An 18497-nucleotide genomic window follows, 5' to 3' on the forward strand; every position below is an offset into this window, starting at 1 on the left:
AGGACATTTACAGAGATCATGTACAATCTTTCCCCTTTTCTCCTTGCAGCTTCTATGCAGACTTTGGACCACTCAATCTGGCAATGGTCTACAGATACTGCTGCAAGCTAAATAAGAAATTAAAGGTAACATGTGGGGGTTTAATTCAAGATTCTTGACTTTTTAAAGAACAAAATCAAATGAGGCCAAAAGTTTGTTGTTTTTCTTGAGGTGTTTTCCTGGATTCCTAATCCAGCTACATTTTGAATATAAATGCTAAATTAGATCAAGATGAATTTACGGAGAAGGATCAAGAGGGAACCCAGTTACCTTTAATATCCAGAGATGCAACACTGTGGCAGCAACTAATGTTAATTTGAAAAAATAGTTGCTAACGAGGTACAGACTTCTTTAAATGAAAGCTCCTCTCCTGAAACTCAGTCTTCTTGGCAATCTGCCAGCATTCAGTCAGCTTGGGGGTGTGATTTTTATTTGAGATTGTTTTTGTTCAATTTGAGCTTCTCTTCTGGTTGTGACATCTCTTCAGTAAGAAGCAACATATGATCTTTGATAGCATTTATAGCATTTTCCTGAAGGAGACTGCCTTCTCCTTCTGTCATCTCTGAGGGTTCCTCAGTGATTTTGGGGATTGGGCTTTTGATATACTATAGTGTCTTTAAAACAGAGAGTTCCTGTATTGATTAACATGAATGACTTCAAGTTAGTTGACCTCTAACTGGTGTTGGTGAATAAAACCTGTTAAGCAGATAAAAAAGCGTATTAGCATTAATGCGAATCACAGTTTGCTTCTTCAAAACTGCTTAGATCTTTAAACTGTCGTTGAACTGTGAAAACTGGGAAACATGCACAACATAATAGGCTTTAAATTTTTTTTTTAATTCCTTGATGTCTCTCACTGGTACTTGCATAACTCACACTTGCTTTGTCCCTGTGTAGCACTATGGACAGGTTTGCTGGAGACAAGATTATCTGATTTTTGTTTACAGAAAGCTCTGAAGCAACAGAAGGTCTATACTGCAATCCCTTTGAATAGCTTGGGTTTGATACCGGAGACGCATGTTAGGATTGCTGAGAACATAGTAGATCTGGGGTTTATTTGTCTTGAGTGCGTTTGAATAGTATCTGAGCAAGTAACATTGCTATTTAAATAGTGACATTTTATGATAGCTTAACAGTTGATCAAAGTATACACTTTGAAGCATATCAGAATTTGTTTCAAGGGCCAGTTAAGGGGTAATTTTTGCTGCCACCACAGATGTGTCTTTTCTGTTGATAAGATAATTAGATAGTTAGAGAAACTATATGCCAAGTTGAGTTGACATTTTAAAGTTATTTATGATAAAGTTTAGAAATACTTAAAAATATTTTTTTAACTAAGCGTGTGTTTTCCAGTGATTCTAATCCTTAGAACCTACTAATTGATTTGTCTATAGTCAAATCTTTAAGAATAAAAAAGTCTAAATTCAGTTTTCAAAACTATTTAGACTTTAATGCGCCTCTGATGTTTTTGTATTTACTCATATGTGTTGCATGGGGCTGGATAACAGAAACACTAACTAGAATCAAGGAGAAAAAAAAAGATTAATTTGTATTAAAAATATTTAGGCTGGATAATTTGAAAAATACTGGAACAATCTAGTTAGGGATGCAATAGTCTCTTTTAAAGCTTGTGAGGGCCTAGTCTACCGTTTACTTGATCCTCTGTATGCAGGTGGCTGAAAGTTGAACAGACCCTTGCATCCCTCTAATTTTATAGGAGAAGGCATGAAAAGTAAAAAATTCAAAATCATAATATTGTTCATTTCTTGGTACAGTCATTTTCATTGATAAGGAAGAAAATAATTCATTACACTGGCTTTGATCAGAAAAAACAAGCAAATGCTGCATTCCTCATAGGCTCCTACGCAGTAAGTATTTAAATTTTACATTACTTTAGCTTGCTAAATGTGTTGTTTTTTTCATACTAATTTTTTAAAACAGCAAGATAAGAACAATTCCTTTCTCTATAATAATATTCCTAATAATGTGTTTTATAGTAAGGTATCACATACCAAGACAGTTTTAAAAGTCTAACAAGTATGTGAATGGAATTACATGGTATAGGGTTTTTCCTGTCTACTGGAATCTGGAAATAAGAGCACCACTGAAAAAAACAATCTTTATTAATATTTTGATGTAGAAAAAATGAGTGCATCTTGATGTTTTTCCTTCCTCCCACCCACCCATACTCTTTTTTTCTTATTTGAAATAAATACATTTTATCTTGCATAAAGTGTGGCATATTGTTTCCCACTGCGTGCAAGTTAAATTTACCTCTTCCCCAGCTGCTGCTTTTCTAATGTGAAGTGATCTCTTTAGCTAACCTAGCAGGAGGGTTGAGATTGGTATAAAGCCTGGGAATATACAGGGTGGCTGAAAACATACTGAGCAGGGTTCCTGACTGAAGAGGGGAAAATGACTGACTTTACATCACAACTGTATCTAAAAAATCAGTGTTTGGTACACAAAAGTGTAGTCAAGGAATAAAATGTCGGAGGCTTCAGAAGGAAAGATGTGATGTACCATATTCATATTTTGCTAGATTGCAACCATCTCTCTTGTTTTCTGAGTAATACAATGAAGTGAGAACCTATGCGTTCTTTGATGTTGGAGATTTGAGGGCTCAGAGTTCATGTAGCCTTAGGTCATTCCTATTTATTAGCTGCAATGATGCTGGCAGTTTCCTTTCTGCCTTTCTGTGTCATGCAGGAGATCCATTTCCTGCTCCCCAGGGTTTCTTGTCTATTTCCTGCAGAACTTACTACAAATTAAGAACCAGTTTTCACAATATGTCACTCTTGATATTTGAAACACAGACTGACAACATAAGAGTTACTAAACTTGTTTGCAGTTAAGGCACTAGGTTCATAAAACAGCTGCACCTTTACGGAAAACTACATCTTACTAGGTAGTGACTTGATCATAATGGAAGCTCAGAAAGTGAGAAGGAACTGGTGTAATTTATTAGCCATTATTTAGAAGCAGTTGGGTTTCGTTTTTCCTTAAGCTTTTGTTCTGAGTAGGTGTGGTGGGATAGCGCAGCACAGCAGCTTAAATTTTGAGCAGAATTCCTGGTATGGAAAATTAACTAATGGCAAAACAATCTGATACAAAAATACTGTGGTTGACTGTGTAAAAGTACACAAAAAGCCTAAAACTTTATTTCTGATAATCCAGTAGTCCTACCATATTGCAGTAACAATATACAGTTGAAGGGGAACGCTTGAATTAATCTTGATTTAAGATTAATATATATGGATTATGGCAGTCCAAAACAGGGTCATTAAAAATGGAGGCTGCTGGACAGAGGATTAAACAGTTTTTTCTTCAGAGAACCATTGTGAAGAGGGTTGGAGTTGCACAACACAGAAAGGCTGAAGATCACAGATCTGGCAGAAGTATGATACAAGATCATGACTGACTAGATAATGCATCAGCGAGGGCCAGTTGCAGATAGGTGGCTTATAGCAGAAAGAGGCTTGTCAAAACCATTAGGAATTTTCAGAGTTTTCAGAAACCTGTGCTTTGGCTACTGCAGTGTAAATGCTGAGTATTTTGGCCGTTTCTCTTAAGGACCCATGGGAAAGTGAAACACTATGAGTATCAGCCTCATCCTTGAATGGGGGCTGTCTTGCTTAATTACAAGTCCTGGATGGTGAGGTAGCTCTAGCTTAGGTGATGATTTTCTTTCCAGTGCAACAGACTTTAGCTTTGGTACTGCTTTTTTCTGTAAAGTAGGGTACAGTTTCTTCCCAGAATTATGTGGGAGGGATTCCAGTGAAGGGAGATCAGAGAAAAAAGACTGTGCCCGTGAGGCTTACTTTATTCCCTCGTGCCCTTTGATGATCTTCATGACGAGGCAGGCTTAATTGCAGCACTCACTGCTGAAGTGTTCACATCCCATATTTTTGTTTCTGCAAGGAGAACTGGGTTGTTCTGTATGATGTGAGCAATGGTGTAGGATCTATTCAGAATGCATGACAAACATATGTCTATGAGCATCTTTCCCAATTGAAAAGAAATATATTGAGGCCTTTGTTTTTAACGTGTAGGCATCCACCTGCTTCTTCAGTTCAGAGTGCTTTGCTTTTGGATGAGGAAACTACTATTGGTCAAAACTTTTAAGAAGTATTTCTGTAATTTTAGTTACTCAAACTGTATGCTGCTAGTAATGCTCTTTATTGCTTGAACTGAGGACCATTATTTTTTTTCTGATCCCCTACAGGGCAAGTGGTAAGTTCCCACTGTATTCTGTTTTTGGTGGGTTGAATGTGGGTTTTTGTTTGATTTTGTTTTTTTAGCTTCATGGTAGGTTCCCATTTCAACAGTTTACCTTAGATTGAGAAACTGCATGGCAGTGCATCAGGTTGGAGGAGTCCAAGTAGCAAGAGCAAGGAAACAGAAAAAGAAGGTAGTGTTCACAGAGTTAATCATGAAACAGTGCTTGTCTGTGTGTGTTGTAAGGCCTTTTATAACTTCAGCATAGTTTTGTGTGCAAGGTGCTCTGTAGGTGGAGGTGCTTTAATTTACTTGTTAGTAATAATGGGTTGTGAAGTTTTTGGGAGTAGCATAGACACAGTAAGTGTCTGTGCTTTCTGGTTTTGTTCTCTTTTTTTTTTTAAACACAGGCACATTTTAACACATAGCTACATTAAACTGTAATTAAATGTGTATAACTAGTTCTCCTCTGGAACTTGTTTGTCCTCCTAAACATTCAAAATTTTTATGCTAGCAACTTCTGAGCCTGAAATTTTTATGGCTTGTTGACCTTAAAATTGTATTCTTAAACAGACATTTATTTAGTGTCTGCTTAAAGCAATTGGGATATACTAGCATGATTTATCGTTCAACATCTTTCGTGTAAATACATGTATGTGTATATATAGTATGAGGATATGGTCATTTTAACGAAGGCAATTATGAGTCTTTGTTAACTGTGGTGAAGTGTTAGGGCAGCTGTTAGTTTTCTGGTTTAGAAGCAAAGTCTGTTCCTAGTCTTTTCTGCACAGTTCATGTGTTTTAATGTTTCCCCAACCCCACTTCATCTAACTTGTCTTTCTTTCCTCTTCAGTGGAGATAGTTTCTGGATTCTCCAGGTTACACACTTCTTTCTCCCCCTCCCACATCTGCTGCTTCCTTCCAGGTGTACTTTGATGCGACGGCACAGCCTAACTCAAGCTACAGGGCTCTTCAGTATAACATGGCTTAAAAGTGAAGAACAAAGTTTTCAAATACAGTGTTATATATGTAGTTTTAGAATAAAATGACATTTTAGATTAAATCTTAACAATTTAGATCTGAATCCCTTTTTTGTTCATCTTCCATCCATTTTAATTTTGTATTTTGTTTCATTTTTACAGATGATATACTGCGTAATGGGAATAATATTATTCTATGTAGATTAGCATAAGTGTGGCTTGTTCTGCCACACAAAGGGTAGCCAGAATTCAGTGTGTTGGTGTTGAATGTTTACACTTTATATGGGAGGAGGGGGTGAGGGGAAAGAGAGGTGTGGGGGGAACCCCTTTGTTCTTCACCTTTTAAAGAACAATTGCTTTTCCTTGGAAGCTATCTGCACTGTTCAGGCCTTACCACTCTACCAAAGCATCAGTGATCTTCTGAGTTGATCTCTACAGTGGCTTCTCTTGATTTTCATCAGGATCTGGCCGTGGGTGAGGAAAGTCTGCTTCTTCCATCATTGCTCCTTCTATATTAAGAAAGAAAATGTACCCTCTCTGCCCTCTCCACCCAATTCCCAAGCTCCCCCCTCTCCCCTTGACTGCATTAACTTAGTAACAGTGTTTTTTTTCTCAGGCCTGGCACTAATTATGTACTTGGAGGGTGACCCTCCGAGGGTACCGCCCCATGAACTGCTGTAATTCAGGTCATCTTCTCCAGGACTCATCTCTGTACTTTGTCTATTTTCTCATCTTCTTTCTTCAGGGTAAGCTTCGTTTCCTTCATCCATTCTGATCCGTAGTACTGTTTTTTTGCCTTTCCAATTTGCTAGTGTCCTTCCTAGCTGTGTGCCTAATGCTGGGTAGAAGCTGGAGGTTGCAGAAGCAATTAGCACCCATCTGTGTGGTGTTGAACTGCTCTGTTCTTAGCGTGGCACTTGCAGAATTTTCTCTGGCTACACTGTGGAAAAGCAGGCAAACCTGCTGCTTGTTTAGTGGTCCAGGCTGAGTGGTGGTAAATGCGTAACTCTGGCAGTGCTCAAATTGCAGGTGGGTAGACTGTTTGCCCTCAATTGTGTTTTGATGAGAGATGTTTGTGCTTGACAAGTGAGTGGCAAAGAAGAGGTGAACAAAGTATTGACCTTTCATTTAAGCAAAAGATGCCTCAAGTGTTTTTTTGGCTTTCTCTGTGTCGGTGCCCTCTAAAAAGCTACCATCTTGAAATTGCATTTGGGAAGCTGTGATTAGTCTTCATAACGACAGCTTTTTTTGCTGTTTGTGCTAGGTTCTTTCTCATTATGTTCTTACCAGAGTGCTTGTCTCCACAGGAAAAAAAGGGTTGCTCTTTGAGGGTCCCTCACTATAGTTCTAGCTTGCTTCCTTAGCTGTCCTGAAGTGCTAATGTGCCCAGCCTCATCAGTTCCCAGCTAATATGATTTTCTCTGCCTCCCCTCCTCTGTCTAAAAGGTAATTGGAGGTTTCTTGCTTTTGTTTATGATGAACAAAGAGAGTTGCCAGAGACAGGCAGCTGTTTCCTGTCATTTTTATCCACTTAATGACTGTGTTTCTGCTAATGAAGGAACTGTTGGCCACATGTGCATTTCCTCAGTACACCACAAATCCATACAGGAAAGTTTTTATTCTTATATATTTCTGTTTTAATTTAGCTGTATTTAACCTTTTTTTCTAAGGAATATTGCTAGAAAATTTAATGTATTAACTGACTAGCATATCTAACGCAGGTTTTTTAAAAATCTGAAGTTACAGTAAAACTACACGTGAGCTTGTGGTTGAGTCTGGTCACACATAGTAGTTATTTGTATTTGTTCAAATGGGTTGGTTGTGATTGTTTGCAGTTTACAGCAGTTCAGGCCATTTTGGATAAGTGACATTTTTAGAACATAGTTGTATCATGTGAAATTTGCTTGTAAGTAATTTAAAATTAATAATGTCGTTATTTTCTTGCTTCTAAGTCTATATGGTTGGTAAAAAGTGTGACTTAGGTAGCAACCTTAAGTAGATTTTGCATCTGAGTGTGAACAGGTAGATACGTTCGATTACACTAAGCACATCATAGATGTAAATTTAAAGTGCTATTTACAGACTTGAGTTGATACAGTTTCTAACAGTAAAGCATATTTAAATATCCTATTTAATTTTCCTGAAAAAGCAACAAGTTATATCATTAATCATTATTATCAAACATGTTTTGTCCTGTATGGAGCATTTCTGTTTCACTTTGCAATGCCATGTATTTGAAAACCAAGATATCTTTTCATCTCATCAGAGCTTCCTTTCATTTTCTACCAGGAATACTTTTCATCCTATTGTGAATACTGCTTTCATGGTTTTAATGCTAATCTAGAAAACCTTTGTTTAAAAATAGGGCTGGTTTGAAAACACTAATATGAATCAGACAATAATGTGGCTTGCTAAAAGAAGTCTTGTTCTGTGTTTGACTTTAAATGCTCATAAAGACTGGGTTGCCTAGTCCTGCGAGTCCTTCTCTTTCATTCAGTGAACGTTATAGCAGCTGTTTGACTACACAGTGATGTTGGCAGGAGCACTGCTTGAGTGCACCTTTCCCAGTACTCAATGCTTGGACTGTTGACCATTCTTAGAGCTGTCTGCAGTCCTTTAATTAGAAACAGATGTCCTAAATAAAAAGAATTATTAGAACAATGTTAGTAGTTCAACTGCTAATTGCAGATTTCTAGTTGTATTTTGAAGTTCAGTAGGATATTTTTTTTAATGCATAAAGAAAGCAATTTTCTAAATTCTTGGTACACAAGTGATTACACAATGTGATAAAATGTTATTTTGGTTTGAAAGGTATCAGTTCCTTATAGTAACAATTTTCCTGGAAGCAAGTAAAAATATTTGTAAAGGATTTTAAGAGTTTTTCCCTCTGTATTTGTGTGTGTGTGTATGTACACCCGTCTGCACTTGCATATCATTGTAGGAATATTCTAAAACTGATGCAGCTGTACCTGTGGATTATTTACTTTAGGTCAGCTGAATTTTCAAAGTGTTTTTTTTTTTTAAAGCTGTCTTTTTTTTTTTCTTTAGTATTTGCCTGACCTGCAGGGAAGGAGCCCCTTGTGGGGCTATTCTAATAGACTTCTTTTGATTTGTATATGCAAGAATGAACAAAAGGTATCCTAGTCAATGTCTGCTTCTGCTGCATCAAAGAATCATAGAATGTCTTGGGTTGGAAAGGACGTACAGAGGTCATCTATTCCAACTGCCTTACAATAAGCAGAGACATTTCATACTAGAGCAGATTGCTCAGAGCCCCATCAAGCCTGGTCTTGAATGTCTGCAAGGATGTGGCCTCCACCACTTCTCTAGGCAGCCCATTCCAGTGATCCAGAACAGTTAATATAACAGTTTGAAATTTGTTTTAGTAATTTTAATCTTTTTAATAGTAGTTATTGTTGATTGCTTTATTAGCAATTGTTGATTGCTTTATTAGCAAAAATTCAGAATAATTTACACTGGAAAAGACCTTTAATATCATTGAGTCTAACTGTAAACCATGACCCTAAATGCCATACCTACTGTCACCGTTTGACTCAGGTCCGACAACAATGCTCTCGATCCCCTCCCCCCCCCCACCCAGTCAGGGAAGGAGAGAGAGAAAAGGAGAGAGACTTGGCTGGATTGAAAACTAAACTACACAGCTTTAATTAGAACACTAATGAATCACACATGAAAATATATACAATTATATACAGATATATTCAGATATGGGCAAAAGCCTCTCACCTCCCCCCACCCCCAGCAACTCCCACAGCACTCCCCTGAACTGGGAAGAGTCCCGAGAAATCCCGGAGCCGCTGCTGGAGAAAGCGGAGAGTTATGAGGGTCAGGAGAGCTCGAGCCTAAGGGTCGGCGGTGATGGATGAGCAGAGTCCTCCCCGGACGCCGGCCATGGACGGAAGAGAGCGGCGAGAAGAAGGAGGAAGCTGTCTTCTAAGATCTCTGTCCTTCCTCTGAGCTTACGTAGATATATGGAATGGAATATCTTTGGCCAATTTTGCTGTCTGTCTAACTCAGCCTCCCACGGGGGGGTCAGAGATCTCCCCATAGTGTCTGAGCCGGCGGAGTGAAGGTGTAACCTTGAAGCCTCAGTAGTTAGAAAAACATTCCACTGTCTTATCAGCCTAGCAGAACACACAGTTGCTAGTTACAAGAAAGCTTACTGAAGAAGAAAAAAAAAATCAGTGAAAAGAAAAATTGGCTTAATCCTGGCTCAAACCAGGACATTCCACCCCTTATTCCATACCATATATTACATACAGGCTCTATACATTACCAGCTGTCAAATTAAGGATTCTCTCCCAAAGTCAGATTACCTTGAGGTACATATTGTACTTCACCATCCTCCATCATCACACACCAGGTATGTCCAGGCCCCTGAGCAAAAGCAATACCCCTGACAGGTTTACCTTTGCCTGAAGCAGGATAGACCCAAACACTTTTACCCAGCAGGTTTCTTTCACATACCACAGGGACTTTATCCCCATCTGTAGTATGCAAAAGGTCTGACTGGGCAGGACCAGCCCGATTGATGGATCCCCTGGTATTAACTAACCAGGTGGCCTTTGCCAAATTTTTATCCCAGTTTTTGAAAGTTCCACCACCCATTGCCTTCAGGGTAGCCTTCAACAAACCATTGTACCTTTCAACTTTCCCTGAGGCCTGTGCATAGTATGGGATATGGTAGATCCATTCAATACCATGCTCTTTAGCCCAATCAGTAACAAGACTGTTCTTGAAATGAGTCCCATTGTCTGACTCAATTCTCTCTGGAGTACCATGTCTCCACAAAATTTTCTTCTCAAGACCCAGAATAGTATTCCTGGCTGTGGCATGAGGCACAGGATATGTCTCCAACCATCCTGTACTTGTTTCCACCATTGTAAGCACATAGCGCTTACCCTGGCGGCTTTGAGGAAGTGTGATGTAGTCAATTTGCCAGGCCTCTCCAAATTTGTACTTTGACCACCTCCCCTCATACCACAAAGGTTTCAACCGTTTTGCCTGCTTAATTGCAGCACATGTCTCACAGTCATGGATCACCTGTGCAATAGTGTCCATGGTTAAGTCCACCCCTCGGTCACGAGCCCATTTGTATGTTGCATCTCTGCCCTGATGACCTGAAGCATCATGGGCCCACCGAGCCAGAAAAAGCTCACCCTTGTGTTCCCAGTCTAAGTCTACTTGGAACACTTGAGCAGCCTCATCTGCTCGTTGGTTGTGTCGATGTTCCTCAGTGGCTCGACTCAGAGGCACGTGTGCATCCACATGACGCACTTTTACCTCCAGTTTCTCTATCCGAGCTGCAATGTCTTTCCACAGGTCAGCAACCCAAATAGGTTTACCCTTTCGCTGCCAGTTATTCTGCTGCCACTGTTTTAGCCAACCCCACAAGGCATTTGCTGCCATCCACGAGTCAGTGTAGAGGTAGAGTCTCGGCCACCCCTCTCGCTCAGCAATGTCCAAAGCCAGCTGGATGGCTTTTACCTCTGCAAACTGACTTGATTCACCTTCTCCTTCAGCTGCTTGCGCAACCAGTCGTGTAGGACTCCACACGGCAGCTTTCCACTTCTGGCGGTTCCCTACAAGACGACAGGAGCCATCGGTGAAAAGAGCAAATTGTTTCTCAGTCTCTGGTAGATGATCATATGGTGGAGCTTCTTGAGCTCGTCTCACCACTTCTTGTGGTGGCATTCCGAAGTGGGTGCCTTCTGGCCAGTTTGTAATTGCTTCCACAATACCTGGACGATTAGGTTTCCCTATTCGGGCTCTTTGGGTGATCAAAGCAGTCCATTTACTCCAAGTCACATCGGTGGCATGATGGACAGGAGAAAGGTTATTCTCGAACATGAATCTCAGCACCGGTAGTCTGGGCGCCAGAAAGAGCTGTGCTTCAGTGCCAATCACTTCTGAAGCGGCTCTAACTCCTTCATATGCTGCAAGTATCTCCTTCTCAGTTGTTGTGTAGTTAGTCTCGGAACCTCTGTAGCTCCGGCTCCAGAATCCCAGGGGTCGACCTCGAGTTTCCCCTGGTGCTTTCTGCCAGAGGCTCCAGTTGGGACCATTGTGTCCGGCTGCAGTGTAGAGCACGTTCTTGATGTCTGGCCCTGTTCGAACTGGTCCAAGGGCCATTGCCTGCGCAATCTCCTTCTTGATCTGCTCAAAAGCTTTCTGTTGATCAGGACCCCATTTGAAATCATTCTTCTTTCTGGTCACCTCATAGAGAGGTTTCACAATTTCACTGTAACATGGAATATGCATTCTCCAGAAACCAACAGTCCCTAAAAAGGTTTGAGTGTCCTTTTTAGTTGATGGTGGGGCCATAGCTGTTACTTTGTTGATCACATCCATTGGGATCTGGCGACGACCATCTTGCCACTTGATTCCCAGGAACTGGATCTCTCGCGAAGGTCCCTTGACCTTGCTTCTTTTTACAGCAAAAACAGCATCCAGAAGAATTTGGATGATCTTTTTACCTTTCTCAAAAACTTCTTCTGATGTGTCACCCCACACAATGATGTCATCAATATACTGCAGGTGTTCTGGAGCTCCACCCTTCTCCAGTGCAGCATGGATCAGTCCATGGCAAATGGTTGAGCTGTGTTTCCACCCCTGGGGCAGTCGATTCCAAGTGTACTGGACTCCCCTCCAGGTGAAAGCAAACTGTGGCCTGCACTCTGGTGCTATGGGAATAGAGAAGAATGCATGAGCAATGTCAATAGTGGCATACCACCTAGCTGCTTTTGACTCCAACTCATACTGAAGCTCTAGCATGTCCGGTACAGCAGCACTAAGTGGTGGTGTCACCTCATTCAGGCCACGATAGTCCACTGTCAGCCTCCACTCGCCATCAGGTTTTCGCACTGGCCAGATAGGACTGTTGAAGGGTGAATGAGTCCTGCTAATCACACCTTGGCTTTCCAATTGCCGAATCAGCTTATGAATGGGGATCACAGAGTCTCTGTTGGTGCGATACTGTCGTCTATGCACTGTTGAAGTGGCAATTGGCACCTGTTGGTCTTCAACCTCCAGCAACCCTACTACAGAAGGGTCATCTGAAAGGCCAGACAAAGTACGCAGCTGTTCAGTGTCCTCAGTCTCTACAGCTGCTATACCAAAGGCCCACCGGTACCCTTTCGGGTCACGGAAGTATCCTTTCCTGAGATAGTCTATGCCAAGGATGCACGGAGCACCTGGGCCAGTCACTATAGGGTGCGTTTGCCACTCCTTACCAGTGAGGCTCACACCGGCCTCCACAACAGTCAGTTGTTGAGAACCTCCTGTCACTCCAGAGATAGTGACAGGGTTTGTCCCTTTATGATTCGATGGCATTAGAGTGCACTGTGCACCAGTATCCACCAAAGCTTTATATCTTTGTGGTTCTAATGTGCCAGGCCACCGAATCCACACAGTCCAATAAACTCGGTTGTCCCTCTCCTCCTCCTGGCTGGAGGCAGGGCATCCCTAAGGTTGAGCACTAGAGCTCGATGAACCATCCTGGTTGTTGACTGGTGCAACCTTCTTCTTGGAAGAACCATCTCCTGGCTTTGTTCTGTTTAGAAGCTCTTGCACACGTAACTGGAGCATATCAGTGGGTTTCTTGTCCCAGACTCTCATGTCCTCTCTAAAATGATTTTTCAAGAGAGACCACAGGTGGCGTCGCAGTGAGTCCTGTCTTCCTTGCTGCTGTCTCGTAGCAGGACGTCTCTTCTTAATGGCTGCAACACGTGACCAGTTGTCTCTAGGAAGAGTCTGGAGTTTACTTCCATTTGGCATCTTATACTTCCTGTCAACCATTTTCTTAACGGCTGAGGTTTGGAAGTAAAGGGAATCAGAGAGGATGTCTCCATACTGTCGTGCTTTAACAGTTACCTCACGTACAGTTGGTCTTTCGTAACCTTCAAAACATCCCATGAAGGAGAATATATGGGCATGCGCTGCTGGTACAGCCTGAACAAACTTCCGGAACATTTGTGTGTCACACTCAACATCATCAGGATCTGTGATTCCATCGTTATTATAGATCACTTCTCGCACAGCAATCTCTCTCAAGTAGGTGATGGCTTTCTCGAGAGTGGGTGTTCTGCTTCGGCGCCATCCGATGTCACCCTTGTGGGGATATCTCTCTCTCACAGCTGAAAGAAGTCGGTCCCACAGGGTAGTAGTTCCTGTCTTACTACTAAGTGCTCTGTCAATACCAGCATCTCTGGCCAGGGATCCCAACTGCTTGGCTTCTCTCTCATCCACATTGTAGGTCTCAGCACCACTATCAAAGCATCGGAGCAGCCAAGGAAGGATTCCCTCACCATCAATGCGGGTGAAGTCCTTTCTCATGAGGCGCAGTTCTTTCATAGAGAAAGGGTGGGCAAGGTCATCGTCATCATCTGATTGAGGAGGACCTGCTGTTCTTTTATTTGCTTGAGAGTGGCTTGGTTTTTTATCTGTCTGAGAGTGGCTTGGTTTTTTATCTGTCTGAGAGGTACCTGCTCCATCATCTGATTTAGAATCCTTCCCTTCCTCACCGTCAGCCTCTGTCTGAGAGGCACCTGCTCCATCAACTGTATTAGGATCCTCTTCTTCCTCACCCTCACTTTCTGCTGCTTTTGTCTTTGCCTTGCTCCTAGTCACAGGGTTAACTAGCTTCATTCGCGATGGATCAGGCTTTTTCTTTGTAGAAGCAGTTGTTTTTGTAGCAGCAGGAGTGGTGGTATTGGCAGCAGTGGTGTTGGCAGCAGCAGTGGCAGCAACATTGCCTGTGGGGGAGTGGCAGTGAGCAGAACAACATCTGGTCCTACGCATCCACAATATATTATAAACATTCAGCAAAAACATCCCCACTGCAACCATGCTGTTCACATCAAGAGCTGGGAGATTCAGCTTGAGAGAATATGGAGAGGTAAAATTGAACCAGCTATTGCTGTTACCAACATGGACCGTTCTATTCACTTTAGGAGTTGTACCAATAGGACTAGCAGTGTAACTGTACACATACAGTGACCCCATAGAGAACAGTATCATCATCCCTAGGATCACTAGGCTGGTAATGATACGGTTGACTATGGCTACAGTTCTGTCAATAAACCACAAATGAATCACAAGAGCAGCTACAAAGTGCAGAATGCCCTCGGCTACATACCACATGTACAATTGCAGGTTTGGAAAAAGATCCAATAGATTCATTGCAGCAAGTGTCTGTTCAGTTTTCAATCCGTCAGCACACTCAGCAGAATTATTGCTCATTGCTCTCTGAGGGATTCCTCCCTTCAGAGATGGAATTTTAGGACACTCCCAATTGATGAAAATGTGTAATCTGGGCTTAAAATCAAGCCCCACGTTGGGCGCCAATTAAATTGTTGTCACCGTTTGACTCAGGTCCGACAACAATGCTCTCGATCCCCTCCCCCCCCCCACCCAGTCAGGGAAGGAGAGAGAGAAAAGGAGAGAGACTTGGCTGGATTGAAAACTAAACTACACAGCTTTAATTAGAACACTAATGAATCACACATGAAAATATATACAATTATATACAGATATATTCAGATATGGGCAAAAGCCTCTCACCTCCCCCCACCCCCAGCAACTCCCACAGCACTCCCCTGAACTGGGAAGAGTCCCGAGAAATCCCGGAGCCGCTGCTGGAGAAAGCGGAGAGTTATGAGGGTCAGGAGAGCTCGAGCCTAAGGGTCGGCGGTGATGGATGAGCAGAGTCCTCCCCGGACGCCGGCCATGGACGGAAGAGAGCGGCGAGAAGAAGGAGGAAGCTGTCTTCTAAGATCTCTGTCCTTCCTCTGAGCTTACGTAGATATATGGAATGGAATATCTTTGGCCAATTTTGCTGTCTGTCTAACTCAGCCTCCCACGGGGGGGTCAGAGATCTCCCCATAGTGTCTGAGCCGGCGGAGTGAAGGTGTAACCTGGAAGCCTCAGTAGTTAGAAAAACATTCCACTGTCTTATCAGCCTAGCAGAACACACAGTTGCTAGTTACAAGAAAGCTTACTGAAGAAGAAAAAAAAAATCAGTGAAAAGAAAAATTGGCTTAATCCTGGCTCAAACCAGGACACCTACTTATCTTTTAAACTTAAATGTTTTAAAATTTAGAAAACTTTATTTGGAAAAGTTTCTGCCATCTTAGAAAACACATCAGAAAACTTAAAAACAGCACCTAGACAAACTGGTTTGAGCTGCCTACCTCACTCCCCTCTCTCCCTCCCCTATCTGTACTTCTGTCTACTACAGATCTCTTTGATCACTTTTATTTACTGGCTTTCATTAGTCCTTTGTTCACCCACGTCATTTCAATGACGTTCTTCATCTTTAAGGCTTTAGTGACCTCCTTCTGGTCAGAAATAGTGTTAAATACAGCTATACGCACACACACACATATAGCATATATATGTATGTGCATATATAGCTATATATGCAAAAAAACAGCTATATTTCAGTTTCAGTTGAGGAGTCGGGAGTATGTTTTTGAAGTGAATATTTCCTTAAACCACATTCATAGCATTTTGGTTCACTTAATGGAGCAGTCTAGAATCAATCCCAGCAAGGAATGGGTGTTCAGACTAGGGCTAGCTAGTTAAAAGCTTTTGGAACTGTGTAATGCAGATGTCAGTGCTTCACTGCTGGCTTAGTCTATAGATGCATTTCTGCTGGTACACAGTACTTCCTATTGCAGAAGTGGCCTCTGCTACCTGACATCTGTTGCTTCCCTGGGCTTTGCTGCTGCTTCCCTTACTCTTTCAGTCTTGCCTCTTTCCATAGCTGGGATTTGGTTCACCCACAACCTGACCCCAGGCTTACCCATGTTCAGCCTCTATCCAGCCTTGCTTGCATCCAGGATTTCCATCTGGGTACTCTTATGGTCTTAAGCTGTGACAGAAACTTACTCTGTCTTTGACTGTCCCAGCTTCTTGTGTTGTGTTACTGCTAGGATACTTTCCTTGTGAAGTAAATATCTGTTCATGTTTTTTTCCCACTCTGTGGAGGAGACCAAATGGCATTCTTCCCTTTTGAAGCACTCCACACCATTGCACCTGTCTAGATACCCTCATATAATCTAATATTTTTTTAAGCTACTTTTCACTGAGAACACCATCTGACCATTTAATCAACTGCTGTCTTTGCAACTGTTCACATCTCATATGTTGCCTGTGTAATAGTGTTGCAGGTGAAGTATACCAGGATCTCTATTTCAGAAAAATCTGAGAAATACAACTCAAAAGAGCTTTATTCTTCAGTGAAATTACTGTATGTTGCTTCAGTTGTACAGAAAGTACTGAGTATTTTTTATTAGTAGCTTGTCCACATTGAAAAATGCCATCTTCTTGCAGTGTGTTTATTGTATGTACTGAACAATGGTGATGTTGGATTTTTGTGTCAAAATCAGGTTGGCTTTTTAAAGAGTCCTTGCATATAGCGAGTGTTCATGTAATTATGTTAAAGAAGATCCATGCACACCTACATGTATGTTAAAATAGTGGTTTTAGCAACTTCACGAGTAATGATTACAGAAGTTGGGTCTGTGCTTTAGAACTAACAGGTTTCATTATACTGTAACATTTAGACTTATTATAATACAGTAATTAATGTTATGGAGAAAAAATTGCCTCTTGCAGCTGTTACACTTGCAAACAAATGCTTCTGCATTGAAGCTTGTTTTCTTTAAGAGGCTGGTAAAAGCTAAGATATAGGAGAAATCCTTGGCCTTCCTAAGCTACATGCACCTACAGGATTAGCTGCATTTCTATTTGCTTGTTGTTACGCAATTTGTCCTCTCTGCATATTACTCAGCCTTAGAGCACTGAATCGCAAGTTTTTTCCAAGTGACTCGCTTCTGGCAACAAACTCTCTTTCTGCTGTTAAATTACCTTCCATTTGCTAACACCACTTCATGTCTCTTGTTTGTAAGTTTTTCTGGGCCAGGGCTATTTTATGATAAGCAAGCAGTGCTAGATTTATAGCGTTGCTAGCAATATGTGCTGGGCAAAGTGCAACTGTATCAAAGCACACAACTTGAATTTCTTGGAACATAAGCTTCATATCCAATTCAAGCAATCAGTATGCCAGAAGAATAGAAAGTAAAAGCTGGCATCAGAGGAGCAGCTATTAATATTATATTTTGAGGGCTTTTAAAGTCTCTTTTTCAGATGTATGCTTGCAAATATAAACGCAAAAGCTGCTTACCCCACTAAAGTGAAAGCACATACACACAACACATGCAGTTTTCATTACTTATCTGAACTACTTAGGTGAGAGTTTTTTTCCTTTGGTTTTGCTAATTGCATTAAAAAAATTGCTCAGAAAATACTTAGCATAGTAATAGAATCAGAGAAGAAATAAAAAGGGATCACCTGTTGCTGTGTATGTTTTAGCAGTCTGTTTAGGGTATGTTTAAAGCTGGGTTTTTTTGGTTTGTTTTTAGCAACATCTGTTCCACCTCCCATTCTCACCTAACAATATATATGTGTGTGTTTGTGTGTGTGTAGAGGATGTTGAGGATGTTGAAGGTGTGTTAAGTCATTTGCTCAAACTGGCTTTGCAGCAGCATGAAAGAAATTTGAAAGGCAATGACAACTTTTAAAAGAATAATAAATCAAAAGTAACAGGAAGCAGGAAAGCCACACTTAGATTTTTGGGGGGGAAGTTTAATTAATACTCACTAGGATTGTTACTTTCAAAAAAACTCTAAGGAAAAAGGTCATTAATATAAGAGATGTAAATAATTTTACTATTAATGAAAAAACCCTTTTTTTACTGTGTGAAGGGTTAGTTAATGCAGTTTTAAAGAAAAAGTATTAACTTGAAATTACTGAACATTGACCTGTTAATGGCAGCTTATTATTAACAGTTGTCTCCTGGCCAAGCTGGGAGTGGTGTTGATGGTATTGGAAGACATGATTTGCATAAAAGAGGAGTTTTACAGTATTCTTTAAGGAGACCTTATTGTTAGAGGCTATGCAAAAGGGGTCACACATGTCCTGATGGAAGACAATATGGTGTTTGGTGTGAGTTGGTCCTTTGTGAATTCTCTTTTGAGTGTTTTTCACAGTAGAAAGTTTGATACATAGTGCTTCAATTATGTTACTTCATTCAGTCCTTAGGATTTTGCTTCTGCAACTACAGATTTCTTTAATTGATTTCCTTTGTGGCATCTGGATTTAGTTACTTGGCGACTGCCTCACCAGTGCACAGGAGGAAGTACAGGATTTGGAATAATGCAAGTGTACTGTTGTAGG

General features: G+C 41.1%; 2 protein-coding genes across 14 annotated transcripts in view; one reads left to right on the forward strand and one right to left on the reverse strand.

Annotated features, from left to right (window-relative positions):
* The window catches only part of CDC14B (cell division cycle 14B), a 56265-nt gene that overhangs the window by 9031 nt on the left and 28737 nt on the right, over positions 1–18497 (forward strand). For all 13 annotated transcript variants that reach the window (XM_051642793.1, XM_051642803.1, XM_051642800.1 and 10 more), the window contains exons 3-4: positions 50–125; positions 1815–1907. In XM_051642793.1, coding sequence (XP_051498753.1) covers positions 50–125; positions 1815–1907 — 169 coding nt within the window. The remainder of the gene's footprint in view (positions 1–49; positions 126–1814; positions 1908–18497) is intronic.
* On the reverse strand, positions 12586–14079 carry LOC127395620 (uncharacterized). The gene is made up of 2 exons (XM_051642806.1): positions 13805–14079; positions 12586–13741 (listed from the first exon to the last, which is right to left on the reverse strand). The coding sequence occupies exons 1-2, from the start codon at positions 14055–14057 to the stop codon at positions 12723–12725; spliced, it is 1272 nt and encodes a 423-aa protein (XP_051498766.1). The 5' UTR covers positions 14058–14079; the 3' UTR covers positions 12586–12722.

This window comes from Apus apus, chromosome Z, assembly GCF_020740795.1.
Source record: "Apus apus isolate bApuApu2 chromosome Z, bApuApu2.pri.cur, whole genome shotgun sequence".
Taxonomy (NCBI): domain Eukaryota; kingdom Metazoa; phylum Chordata; class Aves; order Apodiformes; family Apodidae; genus Apus; species Apus apus.